Below are 15,930 nucleotides of genomic sequence, written 5' to 3'. Positions count from 1 at the left end.
TATTCCTCCTTCTCCGGCCCCAGATTCTCAGCTCTCCACCCACCCACCTTCCCCCTTACCTGGACTATTACCTATTACGTCAGCTTGTTTTACTTCCCCTCCCCACTGATGTAAATCAGGGGACCGCTTTGTCAAGCACCTCCGTTCCATCTGCCAAAAGCGGAATTTCCCGGTGGCCAACCAGTTTAATCCCTATCCCCATTCCCATTCCAACATGTCAGTCCACGGCCTCCTCTTTTGCTACGATGAGGCCGTTCTCGGGTTGGAGGAGCAACACCTCATATCCTGTCTAGTAGCCTCCGACCTTGTGACATGAACATCGATTTCTCTTTCCGGTAAATTTTCCCCTCCCCTTTCCCACTTCTATTCCCCAATCTGGACTCTTACCTCGTCTCCTCACCTGTCTATCACCTCCCCCTAGTGCCCCTCTTCCTTTCCTCTCCCGCATGGCCTGCTCCCCTCCCCTATCAGATTCCTTCTGCTCCAGCCCTTTACCTTTCCCACCCACTGGGCTTCACCCATCACCTTTGAGCTATCCCCCTTCCCTACGCCCCCACCTTTTTATTCCAGCGTCTTAACCCTTCCTTTCCAATCCTGAAGAAAGGTCTCGACCCAAAAGGTCAGCCATTTATTCATTTTCGGAGGGCCAAAGGGCTTGTTTCTGGGCCCTCCGTCTATTCCATGTATTAATGATACCTTGGACAAAAACACCAGCTCAAGGTGTGAGTGGTCGAGTTAAACAATAATTGAAATATCTGCGCAGCTCTGGTCGCCTAACAACAGGAAAGATATCAATAAGATTGAAAGAGTGCATGTTCCAAAGCACAGTGAAAAGCTTGCCTTGCATACTGTTCATACGGATCAAATCATTACGCAGAGCATTGAGGTAGAACAAAGTAAAACAATAGCAGAATGCAGAATGAAGTGTAACAGCCGTGGAGAGAGTGCAGGGCAGGTGAAGAGTTCTGTGAAATCCGTTGTTTTGCAGTAGCACTATAGAGTAAGACATAAAAATCACCATGGGTTACAAAAATCAAATTAGCAGCACAAAGAACAATTGATAAGGAAGTGTTTGTGAGTTCATGGACCATTCAGAAATCTCTTGGTGGAGGTGGTGTTGATCTGGATTTACGGCAGCCACAGAATCTCTTGTTCAGTCTGCCTTGCCCTCCCTTCCTTTTCACCCCTGATGAAGGGTCTCGGCCTGAAACGCTGACTGTTCATTCCCCTCCATAGATGCTGCCTGACCTGCTGAGTTCCTCCAGTCCTTTCTGCATGTGATCATGCATTGTACATAGTGTTTTATAAGATTGTTTTTACATTTAAATTTATTGCATCTTTTGTTTTTTTTTAAATTGTGTATTTTAAGCTTTTTTTTTGATGGGAGTAACAATCGTTTTGTTCTCCTTTACACTCCTGTACTGGAGAATGACGATAAACTATCTTCAATCTTGAATGTGTTGGGGGCCATTATGGACCTGTGCCAGGATGCTGGTGAGGTCTTAAGCGAATACTTTCCATCTGTGTTAGTTGTGGAAAAGGACATTTTAGATGGAGATTTCAGGCGGTAGGACAGGGCAATGGTCAAAGTCTGAAACTTGATGAGTTCTGCCAACTTTCTGGATTTCCAGCAGCCGCAGAATCTCTAATGTTTCTGATTGTTAAATGTGGATCTTCAAGCTCCTGTCCCTCCTTTACTCCAAAACCATTACCTTCCCCAAGCAGTAAGTCTGATCAATACCTCCATCCATCAACTCACCCCTCCACACCCCCAACCAACACTACTTTATCACTTCCTGTCAGTCACCTTGTGTCCAGACACTCCTGTGCCCAGTGTCACTTTATGGGCATACGATCAATCTAGGTACAGTATACAGACAGATTGATACTTTATTGATCCCTATGCATTACAAGTGCACAGATATACAAATATTAGAACAGAAGTCAGAAAGAATAAAAATAAGTTACCTCAAACAGTCTAACAGGAGGGAGGGTCATCACTTCCCTGGCTATAGGTTGACTCGTTATAGAGCCTAATGGCCGAGGGTAAGAGTGACTTCATCTAGCGCTCTTCAGAGTAGAGCAGCAAAGTTGTCTTAGTCTATTACTGAAAGTGCTCTTCTGTTCAGCCAAGGTGGCACGCAGAGGGTGAGAGACCTTGTCCGACATTGCCCAGATTTTCCGAAGGATCCTTTGTTCTACCAAGTCTCCAGCTTGACTCCTATACCAGAGCCAGTCTTTCTGATGAGTTGGTTGAGCCTGTTGGCATTACCCGTGTTGATGCCATTGCCTCAGCACACCGCTGCATAGAAGCTTTCACTGGTGACAACAGACTGGTAGAACATGTGAGGGAGAGGCCTGCATACTCCAGAGGACCTCAGTCTCCTCAGGAAGTCGAGGTGACTCGGGCCCTTCTTGTACACAGCCTCTGTGTTGGTGCTCCAGCCAAGTCTGTCATCCGGGTGCATCCACTGTAGGTCCTCACCACGTTCATGTCCTCACCATCAATGGTAACAGGGAGCCTCCCATCCTCCCGTTATACACCCAACTATTGCTGAGTCATCAGAGAATTTCTGCAGATGGCGTGACTCGGTGTTGTATCTAAAGTCGGAAGTATACGGGGTAAACAGGAAGGGAGCCAAGACGGTCTGCTGTAGGGCCCTAGTGTTGCTTATAGCCATGTCTAACACACTGTTCTGAAGCTGCATGAACTATGGTCTGCCGGTCAGGTAGTCCATTATTCGGGATACAATAGAAGTGCCAGCCTGCACGGAATGAAGCTTTTCCCCCAGCAATGAGGGCTGTTATGGTATTGAAGGGACTTGAGAAATCAAAAAACACGATCCTCACAGTGCTGCTTATCCAAATGGGAGTGAGCTCTGCTCAGCAGGTAGGTGACAGCATCGTCAGCCCCAATGTACTCCAGGTAGGTAAACTGCAGAGATTGAGGGGTCGGAGATGAGCCAGCACCAGCCTCTCCAGGGTCTTCATGATGTGTGAGGTCAGGGTCACTGGAATGTAGTCATTCAAGACTTTCTGTTGGCCCTTCTTGGGTATTGGGACCACACATGTTGTTTTCCACACAGTCGTGATCCTTTCCAGGCTGAGACTCAGACTGAAACTGTGCTGGAGAACTGCACACAACTGCTTAGCACATTCCTTCAAGACCTTGGGGTTCACACCATCCGATCCCAATGCTTTCCCCGGTTTCCCCTTCTCTCCTACTCAGCAGTGAAGGTGAGTCCATGATGACTGGGGAGTTGGTGGAAGGTGGGGACTGGGGGAGCTGAAGACCTGGTCGATGGTAGTTGATATGTGGAGGTGTGGATGGTAGGGGCAGGGGAAGGAAGGGGTGTAGACAGCGGTAGCATATGTTGAACTGGAGGGGTGAGGAGGGGAGGCGTTGGTGATGAGGGAGCATTGGGTGCCTCGGCACCCGGACTGTAAGCTTTCCTATGTATTTATAGCTGCTGTACTTTTCTCGTGCACTTTTTTTTAATACTTATTGTGTCAGATCCAGAGTAACAGTCATTTTGTCCTCCTTTGTGCTCGTGTATTGGAGAATGATGGTAGTAATGAGAAGAGAGCATGTCCCAGATGGTGAGGGACTTTAATAACGGATGATACCGTGTCGAAGTGTCTCGATGGTGGGAGGGTTGTGCCGTGATGGAGCCAGCTGAGACGACTACCTTTGCAGCCTCTTGTCATTCTGAGCTTGGAGCCTGCACACCGGGCAGAACGCTGGTTCATATGGACATAACCCCAACGGGGGCGAGCAATCAGTCCGGGCATATCTCTCTACCCAGCAGGACCACTGAGGTGAAAGCTCGGACCACTGCCATGGGCTCGTCACCTCTCACAACTGGGTTTGACCGGATCTGTTTCTCTTTATAGTGTTTCCGACGCAACGGGGAACCTGATGGTGCAAGAAGTAGCCAGTCGACCGCTGACCCAGGACTTACTGAAGCACGAGGTGAACATGCACGCTAACGCGAAAGGCCAGCATCCGACAGGGGCCCTCCCCCAGCCACCACCCCCCAACCCTCTATCCCGGATCCCGTACCCAGCAACTACCAATCCAGTATTCCATATCCCATTCCAAATCCCGGACTCTAGCCAGCTTCCCATGATTCCTGGATACCAGCTGCTGTTCCTGCTCCCGGACTCCTGCCAGTCACGCCCCCGTTCCAGGATTCCAGATCCCATTCCTTTTCCTGAATTTCATCCAACCTGCCCCCCAATCCTCGATGTGAGATCCTATTCCTGATTCCAGACTCTAGCCAACCCCTCTCAAACCCTGGATCCCAGATCCTAGCCCTGATTCCAGACTCCAACTAACCACCTCCAGTCCAGGATCCCACGTGATCATTCCCCGATCCCTAGCTAATCATTCCCAATTCTGGATCCAGTGCCACTATTCCTGAGTCCGTGAGACCATAAAGCCATGAGACATAGGAGGCCATTTGGCCCATTGAGTCTGCTGTGCCCTTCCATCATGGCTGATTTATTATCCCCCTCAACCCCATTCTCCTGCCTTCTCCCCGTAACCTTTGATGCCCCAACTAATCAAGAACCTATCAACCTCCACTTTAAGTATACTCAATGACTTGACCTCCACAGCTGTCAGTGGAAATGAATTCTACAGACTCACCACCCTCTGGCAAAAGAAATTCTTCCTTGTCTCTGTTCTAAAGGGATGTCCATCTATTCTGAGGCTGTGCCCTCTGGTACTAGACTCCCACACCATAGGAAACATCCTCTCCACATCCACTCTGTCTAGGCCTTTCAATAGGTTTCAATGAGATCACACCTCATTCTTCTAAACTCCTGTGAGTACAGGCCTAGAGCCATCAAACACTCCTCATATATCAACCCTTTTATTCGTGGGATTATTCCGGTCTTCAGACGATCATTCCCAATCCCAAATGCCATGTAGATATACCTGATTGCAGTTTCGAGCCAACATTCCCAATCCTGGATCTCATGAGACTATTCCTGATCCTGGTCTCCAGCCTACTTTTCTCAATTCTGGATTCCACTTGACCATTCCTGGCCCAAGACCACAGCTGATCCCAAATTCCAGCTGACTATTCCTGACCCTGGAATCGGGAAGGTTTCCAATCCCGTGCTCCTGTTGTCCTGAAGCAGAAAGCGAATGAATGAAATGATTCCATCACCATGATGAAACGGCCTATGCCAGTGAATTCCTGAATGTACGGGGGCTTCTGTTTCAGACTGGGATTAATGCCAGTGGGTGGTTGATGGTTAACATGGATTCAGTGGGCTGAAGGGCCTGTTTCCATGCTATCTCTCTCTGTGACTCTTTGACCTGGGGTGGACGCTCGCGATCCTCTACAAACACCATGTTCTTGTCCCTCTCCAGGACTGCTATATCTTGGACCAGGCTGGAGTCACGATCTTTATATGGAAGGGCAAGGAGGCTAACAAAGAAGAGAGACGAGCTGGCATGAGCAGGGCCTTGGTGAGTATTCGAGCCAGCCGCTCTGGCCTCAGAGGGATGTCAGTGGATCTAAGGCACTTCGCAGTGTCCCACGGTCTTAGATTGAAGAGTCTCAGCCTGAAACGTTAGCTCTTTATCCCTCTCCATTGATGTTGTCCGACCTGCTGAGTTCCTGCGGCATTTTCTGTGTGCCAGATTAGATTAGATTTATTAGTCACATGTACATTGAAACATACAGTGAAATGCGTCCACACAAGGAAATCTGCAGATGCTGGAAATTCAAGCAGCATACAGAAAATGTTGGTGGAACACAGCAGGCCAGGCAGCATCTCTAGGAAGAGGTACAGTCAACGTTTCGGGCCGAGACCCTTCGTCAGGACTAACTGAAGGAAGCGTTAGTAAGAGATTTGAAAGTGGGAGGGGGAGGGGGAGATCCAAAACGATAGGAGAAGACAGGAGGGGGAGGGATGGAGCCAAGAGCTGGACAGGTGATAGGCAAAAGGGATATGAGAGGAGCATGGGACAGGAGGCCTGGGGAGAAAGAAAGGGGGAGGGGAGCATCAGAGGAGGATATAGTGAGAGGGACAGAGGGAGAAAAAAGAGAAAGAAAGGGGGGAATAAATAAATAAATAAGGGATTCGGTGTGAAGGGGAGGAGGGACATTAACAGAATTTAGAGAAGTCAATGTTCATGCCATTAGGATGGAAGCTATCCAGACGGAATTTAAGGTGTTGTTCCTCCAACCTGAGTGTGGCTTCATCTTGACAGTAGAGGAGGCCATGGATAGACATATCAGAATGGGAATGGGACATGGAATTAAAATGTGTGGCCACTGGGAGATCCTGCTAAATGTGGCCACACATTTTAATACCACATCCCGTTCCCATTCTGATATGTCCATCCATGGCCACCTCTACTGTTAAGATGAAGCTACACTCAGATTGGAGGAACAACACCTTATATTCTGTCTGGGTAGCCTCCAACCTGATGGCATGAACATTGACTTCTCTAACTTCCGTTAATGCCCCACCTCCCCCTCGTACCCCATCCGTTATTTATTTATTCTTCTCCTTTCTTTCTTTCTCTTTTTTCTCCCTCTGTCCCTCTCACTATATCTTCCTCTGATGCTCTCCTCCCCCTTTCTTTCTCCCTAGGCCTCCCGTCCCATGATCTTCTCCCTTCTCCAGCCTTGTATCCCTTTTGCCAATCACTTGTCCAGCTCTTGGCTCCATCCCTCCCCCTCCTGTCTTCTCCTATCATTTTGGATCTCCCCTTCCCCCTCCCACTTTCAAATCTCTTACTAACTCTTCCTTCAGTTAGTCCTGACGAAGGGTCTTGGCCCAAAATGTTGACTGTACCTCTTCCTAGAGATGCTGCCTGGCCTGCTGCGTTCCAGCAGCATTTTGTGAAATGTGTCCTATTGCGTTAACGAGGATGCGTTGGGGGCAGCCCGCGTGTCACCATGCTCCTAGCCACAACATCACGTGCTCAGCAGAACAGCACGCAGCCAACGCACAAGGCAGTCACAACAGCAAAGCTAACCTCTTCCTGCATCTCTCCCTGCTCCATTACAATCACAGCTAATCTTTACCAAAATCTTTACAAGGGAAAAGCAATCAAAGTTAAAGAAGAGCTTTATTTGTCAAATGAACATTGAAACATCAATACATACTATCACATACATGAAATGTGTCGTTCATGTCAACAACCAACACAGTCCAAGGATATGCTGGGGGCAGCCTGCAAGTATTGCTTTACTTTCGGTGCTAACATGGCATGCCCACAACCCACTCACCCTAACCGGTACGTCGTTGGAATGTGGGAGGAAACCAGAGCACCCGGAGCAAACTCGCCCCGTCACAGGGAGAATGTACAAATTCCTTACAGGCGGCAGCGGAAATTGAACCCCCGATCTTACAGCTGGCATGTAAAACATTAAGCTACCGTACTGCAGGTGGTGGAGGTAATATAATTTAAAGGCTTTTTTAGCTTGAATCCATCACCCCTACTGGGGTATAAGCTGCGTACAGAAGCTGTTCTGGGCTAGTCTTTCAGCTTACCTCCAGGAGTACCCCATCTTCAAAGATCCTTCCTCTCCCAGAGATGAGGTCGTTGGAGCTTCTGTTGGTATTGTGTAGCTCTGGTTTTTTACGGGATGGGGTTGCTAGACCCATGCCTAACCCTTCTCCTTTTGTAGTTCGACTTGAGACTGTCCATAGCGATGCTATAATTAAAAGAGAAGGTGGTTAAATATTTGTGAGATTGGGGAAACTGAGGGTTCTGGGGGACAGAATCAAGTTTATTATCACCAGCATGTGATGTGAAAGTTGACTGGAAAGGGACACTGGCGGGAAGGACGGCAGAGCAGCAGTGGCTGGCGTTTATGCGAGAAGTGAGGAAGGTGCAAGACAGGTATATTCCAAAAAAGGAAGAAATTTTCGAATGGAAAAAGGATGCAACCGTGGCTGACAAGAGAAGTCAAAGCCAAAGTTAAAGCAAAGGAGAGGGCATACAAGGAAGCAAGAATTAGTGGGAAGACAGAGGATTAGGAAGTTTTTAAAAGCTTGCATAAGGAAACTAAGAAAGTCATCAAGAGGGAAAAGAGGAACCATGAAAGGAAGCTAGCAAATAATATCAAAGAGGATACTAAAAGCTTTTTCAAGTATATAAGGAGTAAAAGACAGGTGATAGTAGATATAGAACTGATAGAAAATGATACTGGAGAAATTGTAATGGGAGATAAGGAGATGGCGGAGGAACTGAACGAGTATTCTACATCAGTCTTCACTGAGGAAGACATCAGCAGTATACCGGACACTCAAGGGTGGCAGGGAAGAGAAATGTGCGCAGTCACAATTACGACAGAGAAAGTACTCAGGAAGCTGAATAGTCTAAAGGTAGAAAAATCTCCCGGACCAGATGGAATGCACCCGCGTGTTCTGAAGGAACTAGCTGTGGAGATTGCGGAGGCATTAGCAATGATCTTTCAAAAGTCAATAGATTCTGGCATAGTTCCGGAGGACTGGAAGATTGCAAATGTCACTCCGCTATTTAAGAAGGGGGCAAGGAAGCAAAAAGGAAATTATAGACCTGTTAGCTTGACATCGGTGGTTGGGAAGTTGTTGGAGTCGATTGTCAAGGATGAGGTTACAGAGTACCTGGAGGCATATGACAAGATAGGCAGAACTCAGCATGGTTTCCTTAAAGGAAAATCCTGCCTGACAAACCTATTACAATTTTTTTGAGGAAATTACAAATAGGCTAGACAAGGGAGATGCAGTGGATGTTGTGTATTTGGATTTTCAGAAGGCCTTTGTCAAGGTGCCACACATGAGGCTACTTAACAAGATAAGAGCCCATGGAATTACAGGAAAGTTACATACGTGGATAGAGCGTTGGCTGATTGGCACGAAACAGAGAGTGGGAATAAAGGGATCCCATTCTGGTTGACTGCCGGTTACCAGTGGTGTTCCACAGGGGTCCGTGTTGGGGCCGCTTCTTTTTACATTGTACATCAACGATTTGGATTATGGAATAGATGGCTTTGTGGCTAAGTTTGCTGACGATACGAAGATAGGTGGAGGGGCCGGTAGTGCTGAGGAAACAGAGAGTCTGCAGAGAAACTTGGATAGATTGGAAGAATGGGCAGAGAAGTGAATGAAATACAATGTTGGAAAGTGTATGGTTATGCACTTTGGCAGAAGAAATAAATGGGCAGACTGTTGTTTAAATGGGGAAAGAATTCAAAGTTCTGAGATGCAACGGGACTTGTGAGTCCTCGTACAGGATACCCTTAAGGTTAACCTCCAGGTTGAGTCAGTAGTGAAGAAGGCGAATGCAATGTTGGCATTCATTTCTAGAGGAATAGAGTATAGGAGCAGGGATGTGATGTTGAGGCTCTATAAGGCGCTGGTGAGACCTCACTTGGAGTACTGTGGGCAGTTTTGATCTCCTTATTTAAGAAAGGATGTGCTGACGTTGGAGAGGGTACAGAGAAGATTCACTAGAATGATTCCAGGAATGAGAGGGTTAACATATGAGGAACGTTTGTCTGCTCTTGGACTGTATTCCTTGGAGTTTAGAAGAATGAGGGGGGACCTCATAGAAACATTTCAAATGTTGAAAGGCATATATCGATAAATCTTATTCAGTATACTTTATACAGTATACATAAATTGAATAGATTAAAATGGTGCAAAGAACAGAAATACTATACATTTAAAAAAAAGTGAGGTAGTATTCAAGGATTCAATGTCCATTTAGGAATCGGATGGTAGAGGGGAAGAAGCTGTTCCTGAATCACTGAGTGTGTGCCTTCAGGCTTCTGTATCTCCTACCTGATGGTAACAGTGAGAAAAGGGCATGCCCTGGGTGCTGGAGGTCCTTAATAATGGACGCTGCCTTTGTGAGACACTGCTCCCTAAAGATGTCCTGGGTACTTTGTAGGCTGGTGCCCAAGATGGAGCTGGCTAGATTTACAACCTTCTGCAGCTTCTTTCGATCCTGTGCAGTAGCCCCTCCGTACCAGACAGTGATGCAGCCTGGTACATCTATAGGAGTTTTTGAGTGTATTTGTTGACATGCCAAATCTCTTCAAACTCCTAATCAAGTATAGCCACTGTCTTGCCTTCTTTATAACTACATCGATATGTTGGGACACAAAATAATCTGCAGATGCTGGGGTCAAAGCAACACTCACAACACGTTGGAGGAACTCAGCAGGTCGGGCAGCATCTGTGGAAACGATGAGTCGACGTTTCGGGCAGGAACCCTTCGTCAGGACTGTAGAGGGAGGGGGCAGTGGCCCTATAAAGAAGGTGGGGGGAGGGTGGGAAGGAGAAGGCTGGTAGGTTCCAGGTGAAAAACCAGTAAGGGGAAAGATAAAGGGGTGAGGGAGGGGAGGCAGGGAGGGGATAGGCAGGAAAGGTGAAGAAAGAATAGGGGAAAACACAATGGGTAGTAGAAGGAGGCGGGACCATGAGGGAGGTGATAGGCAGCTGGGGGAGGGGACAGAGTGACATAGGGATAGGGGAAGGGAGGGGGAGGGAATTACCCGAAGTTGGAGAATTCTATGTTCATACCAAGGGGCTAGAGACTACCCAGACGGTATATGAGGTTTTGCTCCTCCAACCTGAGTTTAGCCTCATCATGGCAGTAGAGGAGGCCATGTATGGACATATCCGAATGGGAGTGGGAAGCAGAGTTGAAGTGGGTGGCAACCGGGAGATCCTGCCTGTTGTGGCGGACGGAGTGGAGGTGCTCGACAAAGCGGTCCCCCAATCTGCATCGGGTTTCACTGATGTAGAGGAGGCCGCACCAGGAGGACCAGATGCAGTTGATGACCCCAACAGACTCACAAGTGAAGTGTTGCCTCACCTGGAAGGACTGTTTGGAGCCCTGAATGGTAGCAAGAGAGGAGGTGTAGGGACAGGTGTAGCACTTGCGCTTACACGGATAAGTGCTGGGTGGGAGATCCGTGGGGAGGGACGTGTGGACCAGGGAGTCGCAGAGGGACCGATCCCTGCGGAAGGTGGAGAGGGGTGGAGAGGGAAAGATGTGCTTAGTGGTGGGGTCCTGTTGAAGGTGGTGGAAATTGCGGAGGATAATGTGTTGGATCTGAGGCTAGTGGGATGGTAGGTGAGGACAAGGGGAACTCTGTCCCTGTTGTGGTGGCAGGAGGATGGGGTGAGGGTCGAAGTGCAGGAAATGGAGGAGATGTGGGTGAGGGCATCATTGATGACGGTAGAAGGGAAACCACGATCCCTAAAGAAAGAGGACATTTGAGACCTCCATTTCCGTCCATAGTCAGAGTTGTTTCCATCAATTTTAAGCAGCAATGGTTCATTTAAATGCATTAAGACATCTTTGTTGACTGTACCGACCTTGGAAACAGTTGTGCTTTGTGTATCAGGCTGAAATGAGAATATTTAATCGTTTCCATTGAGAGTACTGCTTCCTCTCGAGTCTCCTGTACAGGTGCTAAAGAGGAGCAGAAACCAGTGATCGTACAGAATGGCGGGGTAGGTCTGGGGGCCTATTGGCCCTCCTCCGGCTCCTATTTCCTTGTGTTTTGCACCATTCTGATGCCCTTCTTCCTGTTCCAGGGGTTCATCAAGGCCAAGAACTACCCAGACAGCACAAACGTGGTGGTGCTGAACGACGGGGCTGAGTCTGCCATCTTCAAGCAGCTCTTCAAGAAGTGGATGGTAAAGGGGCAGACCCAGGGTCTGGGCAAGAAGCACACAGTGGGCAAGATTGGTGAGTGTCGTGTCCTCTCTGTTTTCCTCTCTTCCGCCTGTGCCCTTCCCTCTGCTCTGCTCTCCCTGCAGGTCATCGTCGTTATGTGCCCTGTTGAATGACGTGGCCATCATGGTGATGATCTATGGCTGTGATTGTTCCTGGCAAAGTTTTCTATAGAAGTGGATTGCCATTGCCTTCTTCTGGGCCCTGTCTTTACACGAGGGGTGACCCCAGCCATTATCATTATTCTTCAAAGATTGTCTGCCTGGCGTCAGTGGTCGCATAACCAGGACTTGTGATCTGCACCGGCGGCTCATATGACCATCCACCACCTGTTCCCATGGCTTTATGTGACCCTGAGCAGTGGCTAAGCTAGCACTACGCCTTGCCCAAGGGTGACCTATAGGCTCACGGAGGGAAGGAACACCTTACACCTCCTTTGGTAGAGACGTATCTCCACTCGTCTGCTCCCTGCAAAACAAAAACCGCTGGAAAGACTTGGCACAATGACCTGTGACCTGCTTGAAGACAGTGTTTTTGTCACCAATATAAAAGAAGCCCCATAGCCACCTACAGCTCCCAGCTGTCAGCCAGTTTAATACCACTCCCCAATTCCACATGGGCATGCCTGACCACGGCCTCCTTCTCTAACACAAGTTAGGATGAACAGCGCCTCACGTTTCCCCCTGGGTGGTCTACATGGACATGGTCAGTTCCTGCTCAGTTTGATTCTCTCTCCTCCTCCACTACCCAGTTCCTTCTACACCCACCCCAGCCCCCATCATCCTGTTCCTTTCCTCACCCCCACCCACCTCCCACACTCTCCCCACACTGCGTCTGTCCCCTCCACACTGTTCCTCTCTGCCCTTCCCACCTCCCTCACTTGGCTCCATGTTCCACCTTCCTGTCCTGTCAGATCCACCATCCCCGTCACTGTCGCCTCCAGCTCTCAGCTCCCAGCCTCTGTTGCTATTCTCCCTCTTCCAATCTCTCTGTCTGCCTGGTACCCTCTCCCCCCGCCCCCCCAACTGGATCCACCTGTCGTCTGGCTGATGATGGTGGGGAAAGGCTACTGCTTGGGATCGAAAGAAACTACAGAAATTTGTAAAATTAGTCAGCTCCATCTTGGATACTAGCCTCTGTAGTATTCAGGACATCTTCAGGGAGCGGTGTCTCAGAAAGGCAGCATCCGTTATCAAGGACGTCCAGCACCCAGGGGATGCCCTTTTCTCACTGTTATCGTCAGGGAGGAGGTACAGAAGCCTGAAGGCACACACTCAGCAATTCAGGAACAGCTTCTTCCCCTCTGCCACCCGATTTCCGAATGGACATTGAACCTTTGGGCACTACCTCACTTTTACACTATTTTTAATTTAACTATTTAATATACATATATCTATCTATCTATTTACTTTTTGTCTATTATCCTGTACTGCAGTGTACTGCTGCCACTAAGTTAAAAAATTTCACGACATATGCCGGTAACGTTAAACCTGAGTCCGATTCTGATTCTAACTCCTTTTGGTCCCTGATATTGTACCAACTTTTTAACCTACTCCGAGATCAACCTAACTCTTTCTTTTTACATAGCCGCAAACACGAGGAAATCTGCAGATGCTGGAAATTGACTGAGTCCTGACGAAGGGTCTTAGCCCGAAACGTCGACTGTCCCTCTTCCTATAGATGCTGCCTGGCCTGCTGCGTTCACCAGCATTTTGTGTGTGTTGCTTTTTACATAACCCTCCATTTTTCTATCATCTAGAGTTCTATCAACTCTAAAAGTCTCTTAAATGTCCCTAATGTATCTGCCTCCACCACCTTCCTCGACAGAGCATTCCACACACTCACCACTCTCTGTGTAAAAAGAAAAGCTTACCTCTGAACCCCCTGTACGATCCTCCAACTACATTAAAGTTCTGTGCCCTCATTCCACCTTGGAGAAAAAAATCTCTGGCTGTCCGCTTGGGCAAGCCCCTTATCATTTTGTATACCTCTATCAAGCCACCTCTCATCCTTCCCCCCCACTCCAAAGGGAAAAGTCCTGGATCGCTCAACCTATCCTGATGAGACACGCAGTCTAATCCAGGCGACATCCTGATAAATCTGAAGCCTCCACCTACTTCCTTTAATGAAGCATCCCGGCCCTTTTTAAATTCTTCCCCTCGCAGCATAAACCACCCACCACCAAGGCCATGCTCTCTTCCCACTGCTGCCATCGGACAGGAGGTTCAGGAGCCTCAGGACCCGCACCACCAGGTTCAGGAGCCTCAGGACCCGCACCACCAGGTTCAGGAGCCTCAGGACCCGCACCACCAGGTTCAGGAGCCTCAGGACCCGCACCACCAGGTTCAGGAGTCTCAGGACCCGCACCACCAGGTTCAGGAGCCTCAGGACCCGCACCACCAGGTTCAGGAGCCTCAGGACCCGCACCACCAGGTTCAGGAGCCTCAGGACCCACACCACCAGGTTCAGGAGCCTCAGGACCCGCAACACCAGGTTCAGGAGCCTCAGGACCCGCACCACCAGGTTCAGGAGCCTCAGGACCCGCACCACCAGGTTCAGGAGTCTCAGGACCCGCACCACCAGGTTCAAGAACAATAGTTACCCCTCAGTCATCAGCCTCCTAAACCAAAGAAATAACTTCACACACCTTCTCTTGCCCCATCACTGAACTGTTCCCACATCCCATGGGTTCACTTTCAAGGACTCTTCGTCTCATGTTCTCAATGGTTATTGCTTACTTGTTTATTATTATTATTTTTTGTATTTGCACAGTTTGTTTTTTTTTCACACGGTCTGTTTGTCCATGCTGTTGGGGTGTGATAGTTCACTGATTCTATTGTGTCTCTTGGATTTACTGTGAATGCCCGCAAGAAAATGAGTCTCAGGTTTGTCTACCCGACATTGTCGACCCGTACTTTGAGCACTGAGCTCTTGATCTCAATCCCCCGGTGTCCGGTTTAATTGAGCTTGTTGTCATTAACCCCAGGATGTTAACGACGATGTTGAGTTACGGATGAGTGGTTACACTCGCTCCTGTTGGAGATGGCTATCTGGCACGCTGAGCATGTGGACGACCTTGTCCAAGTCTTGCTGCCTGAGGGTATGGGCTGCCTCACTTACCGACGAGCTGGAAGGTTTAAGAAGAGCTTTATTAGTCTCATGTACGGTACATTGAAACATCCAGTGAAATGTGTTGTTTGTGTCAGATCAAATCAGTGAGAGTTGTGCTGGGCAGCCCGCAAGTTTCACCATGCTTCTGGCGCCAACATAGCATCCCCTCAGCTCTCTAGCTAACGCATACGGAGGAAACCAGAGCACCTAGAGGAAATCTTCCCAGTCATGGTCAGAACATGACAGACAGTGGTGGGAACTGAACCCCGATCATCGACCTGATGCTGTTAGACAATGGCGCTAACTGCTACACCACCATACCACAGAGGCACGGCAGAGATTCCAAACGGTACACCCCTGTTCTCAAAGATCAGTCACTTTGTCATAGGAGCTTTGGTTAACCCCCTCTGTTCCAGACGCAGTGTTACAGTTTGATCAACTGCTTGTGGTGTATGACAGACCTGGGACACATCACGATCAAGTGCCATCCATTTTATCTGCCGTGACGGATTTCGGCCATCATCATGGTAGCAGTGTACATCCCACCACAGGCCAGTGTCGAACAGGCTCTCAGTGAACTGAGCGATCTGATCAACAGGCAGGAAACAGCACAACCTGATGTCTTCCCCATCGTTATGGGCGAGCTTAACCAGGTCGTTCTGAAAAAGTCTCTAAATAATTATTACCAACAAATCACTTGTAGCACTGGAGGAAACAACACACTGGACCACCATTACACCACCATCAAGAATGCCTACTGTGCTATTCCACACCCTCACTTCGGGAAGTCTGATCACCTGGCTGTATTTCTACTCACTGAGTATAGGCAGAGACTGAAGACTGCAGCACCAGCAGTGAGGACCAAGAAGGTATGGGCAAGGGAAGCACAGGAGCGCCTACAGGACTGCTTTGAATCAGGTGGACTGGACTGTATTCAGGGATTCATCTTCGAACCTGGATGAGTATGCTGCAGTTGTTACTGACTTCATTAAAATCTGTGTGGATCACTGTGTGCCTGAGAGAACTTGGTGTACCTACCCACATCAAAAGCCGCGGATGAACCAGGAGGTTCGTACTCTGCTGAGGGCTAGGTCTCTGGCATTCAAGTCTGGCGA

The 15,930-nt window shown here is 48.6% G+C and overlaps 1 protein-coding gene across 5 annotated transcripts in view; it reads left to right on the top strand.

Annotated features, from left to right (window-relative positions):
• Positions 1 to 15,930, top strand: part of vill (villin-like) — a 102,101-nt gene that overhangs the window by 54,253 nt on the left and 31,918 nt on the right. For all 5 annotated transcript variants that reach the window (XM_063044576.1, XM_063044574.1, XM_063044575.1 and 2 more), the window contains exons 8-10: positions 3,895 to 3,973; positions 5,384 to 5,482; positions 11,566 to 11,719. In XM_063044576.1, the coding sequence (XP_062900646.1) occupies positions 3,895 to 3,973; positions 5,384 to 5,482; positions 11,566 to 11,719 (332 nt within the window). The remainder of the gene's footprint in view (positions 1 to 3,894; positions 3,974 to 5,383; positions 5,483 to 11,565; positions 11,720 to 15,930) is intronic.

Source organism: Mobula hypostoma, chromosome 3 (assembly GCF_963921235.1).
Source record: "Mobula hypostoma chromosome 3, sMobHyp1.1, whole genome shotgun sequence".
Classification (NCBI taxonomy): Eukaryota; Metazoa; Chordata; class Chondrichthyes; order Myliobatiformes; family Myliobatidae; genus Mobula; species Mobula hypostoma.
The sequence above is the reverse complement of the archived record's forward strand: the minus strand, read 5'-3'. Positions and strand labels throughout refer to the sequence as shown.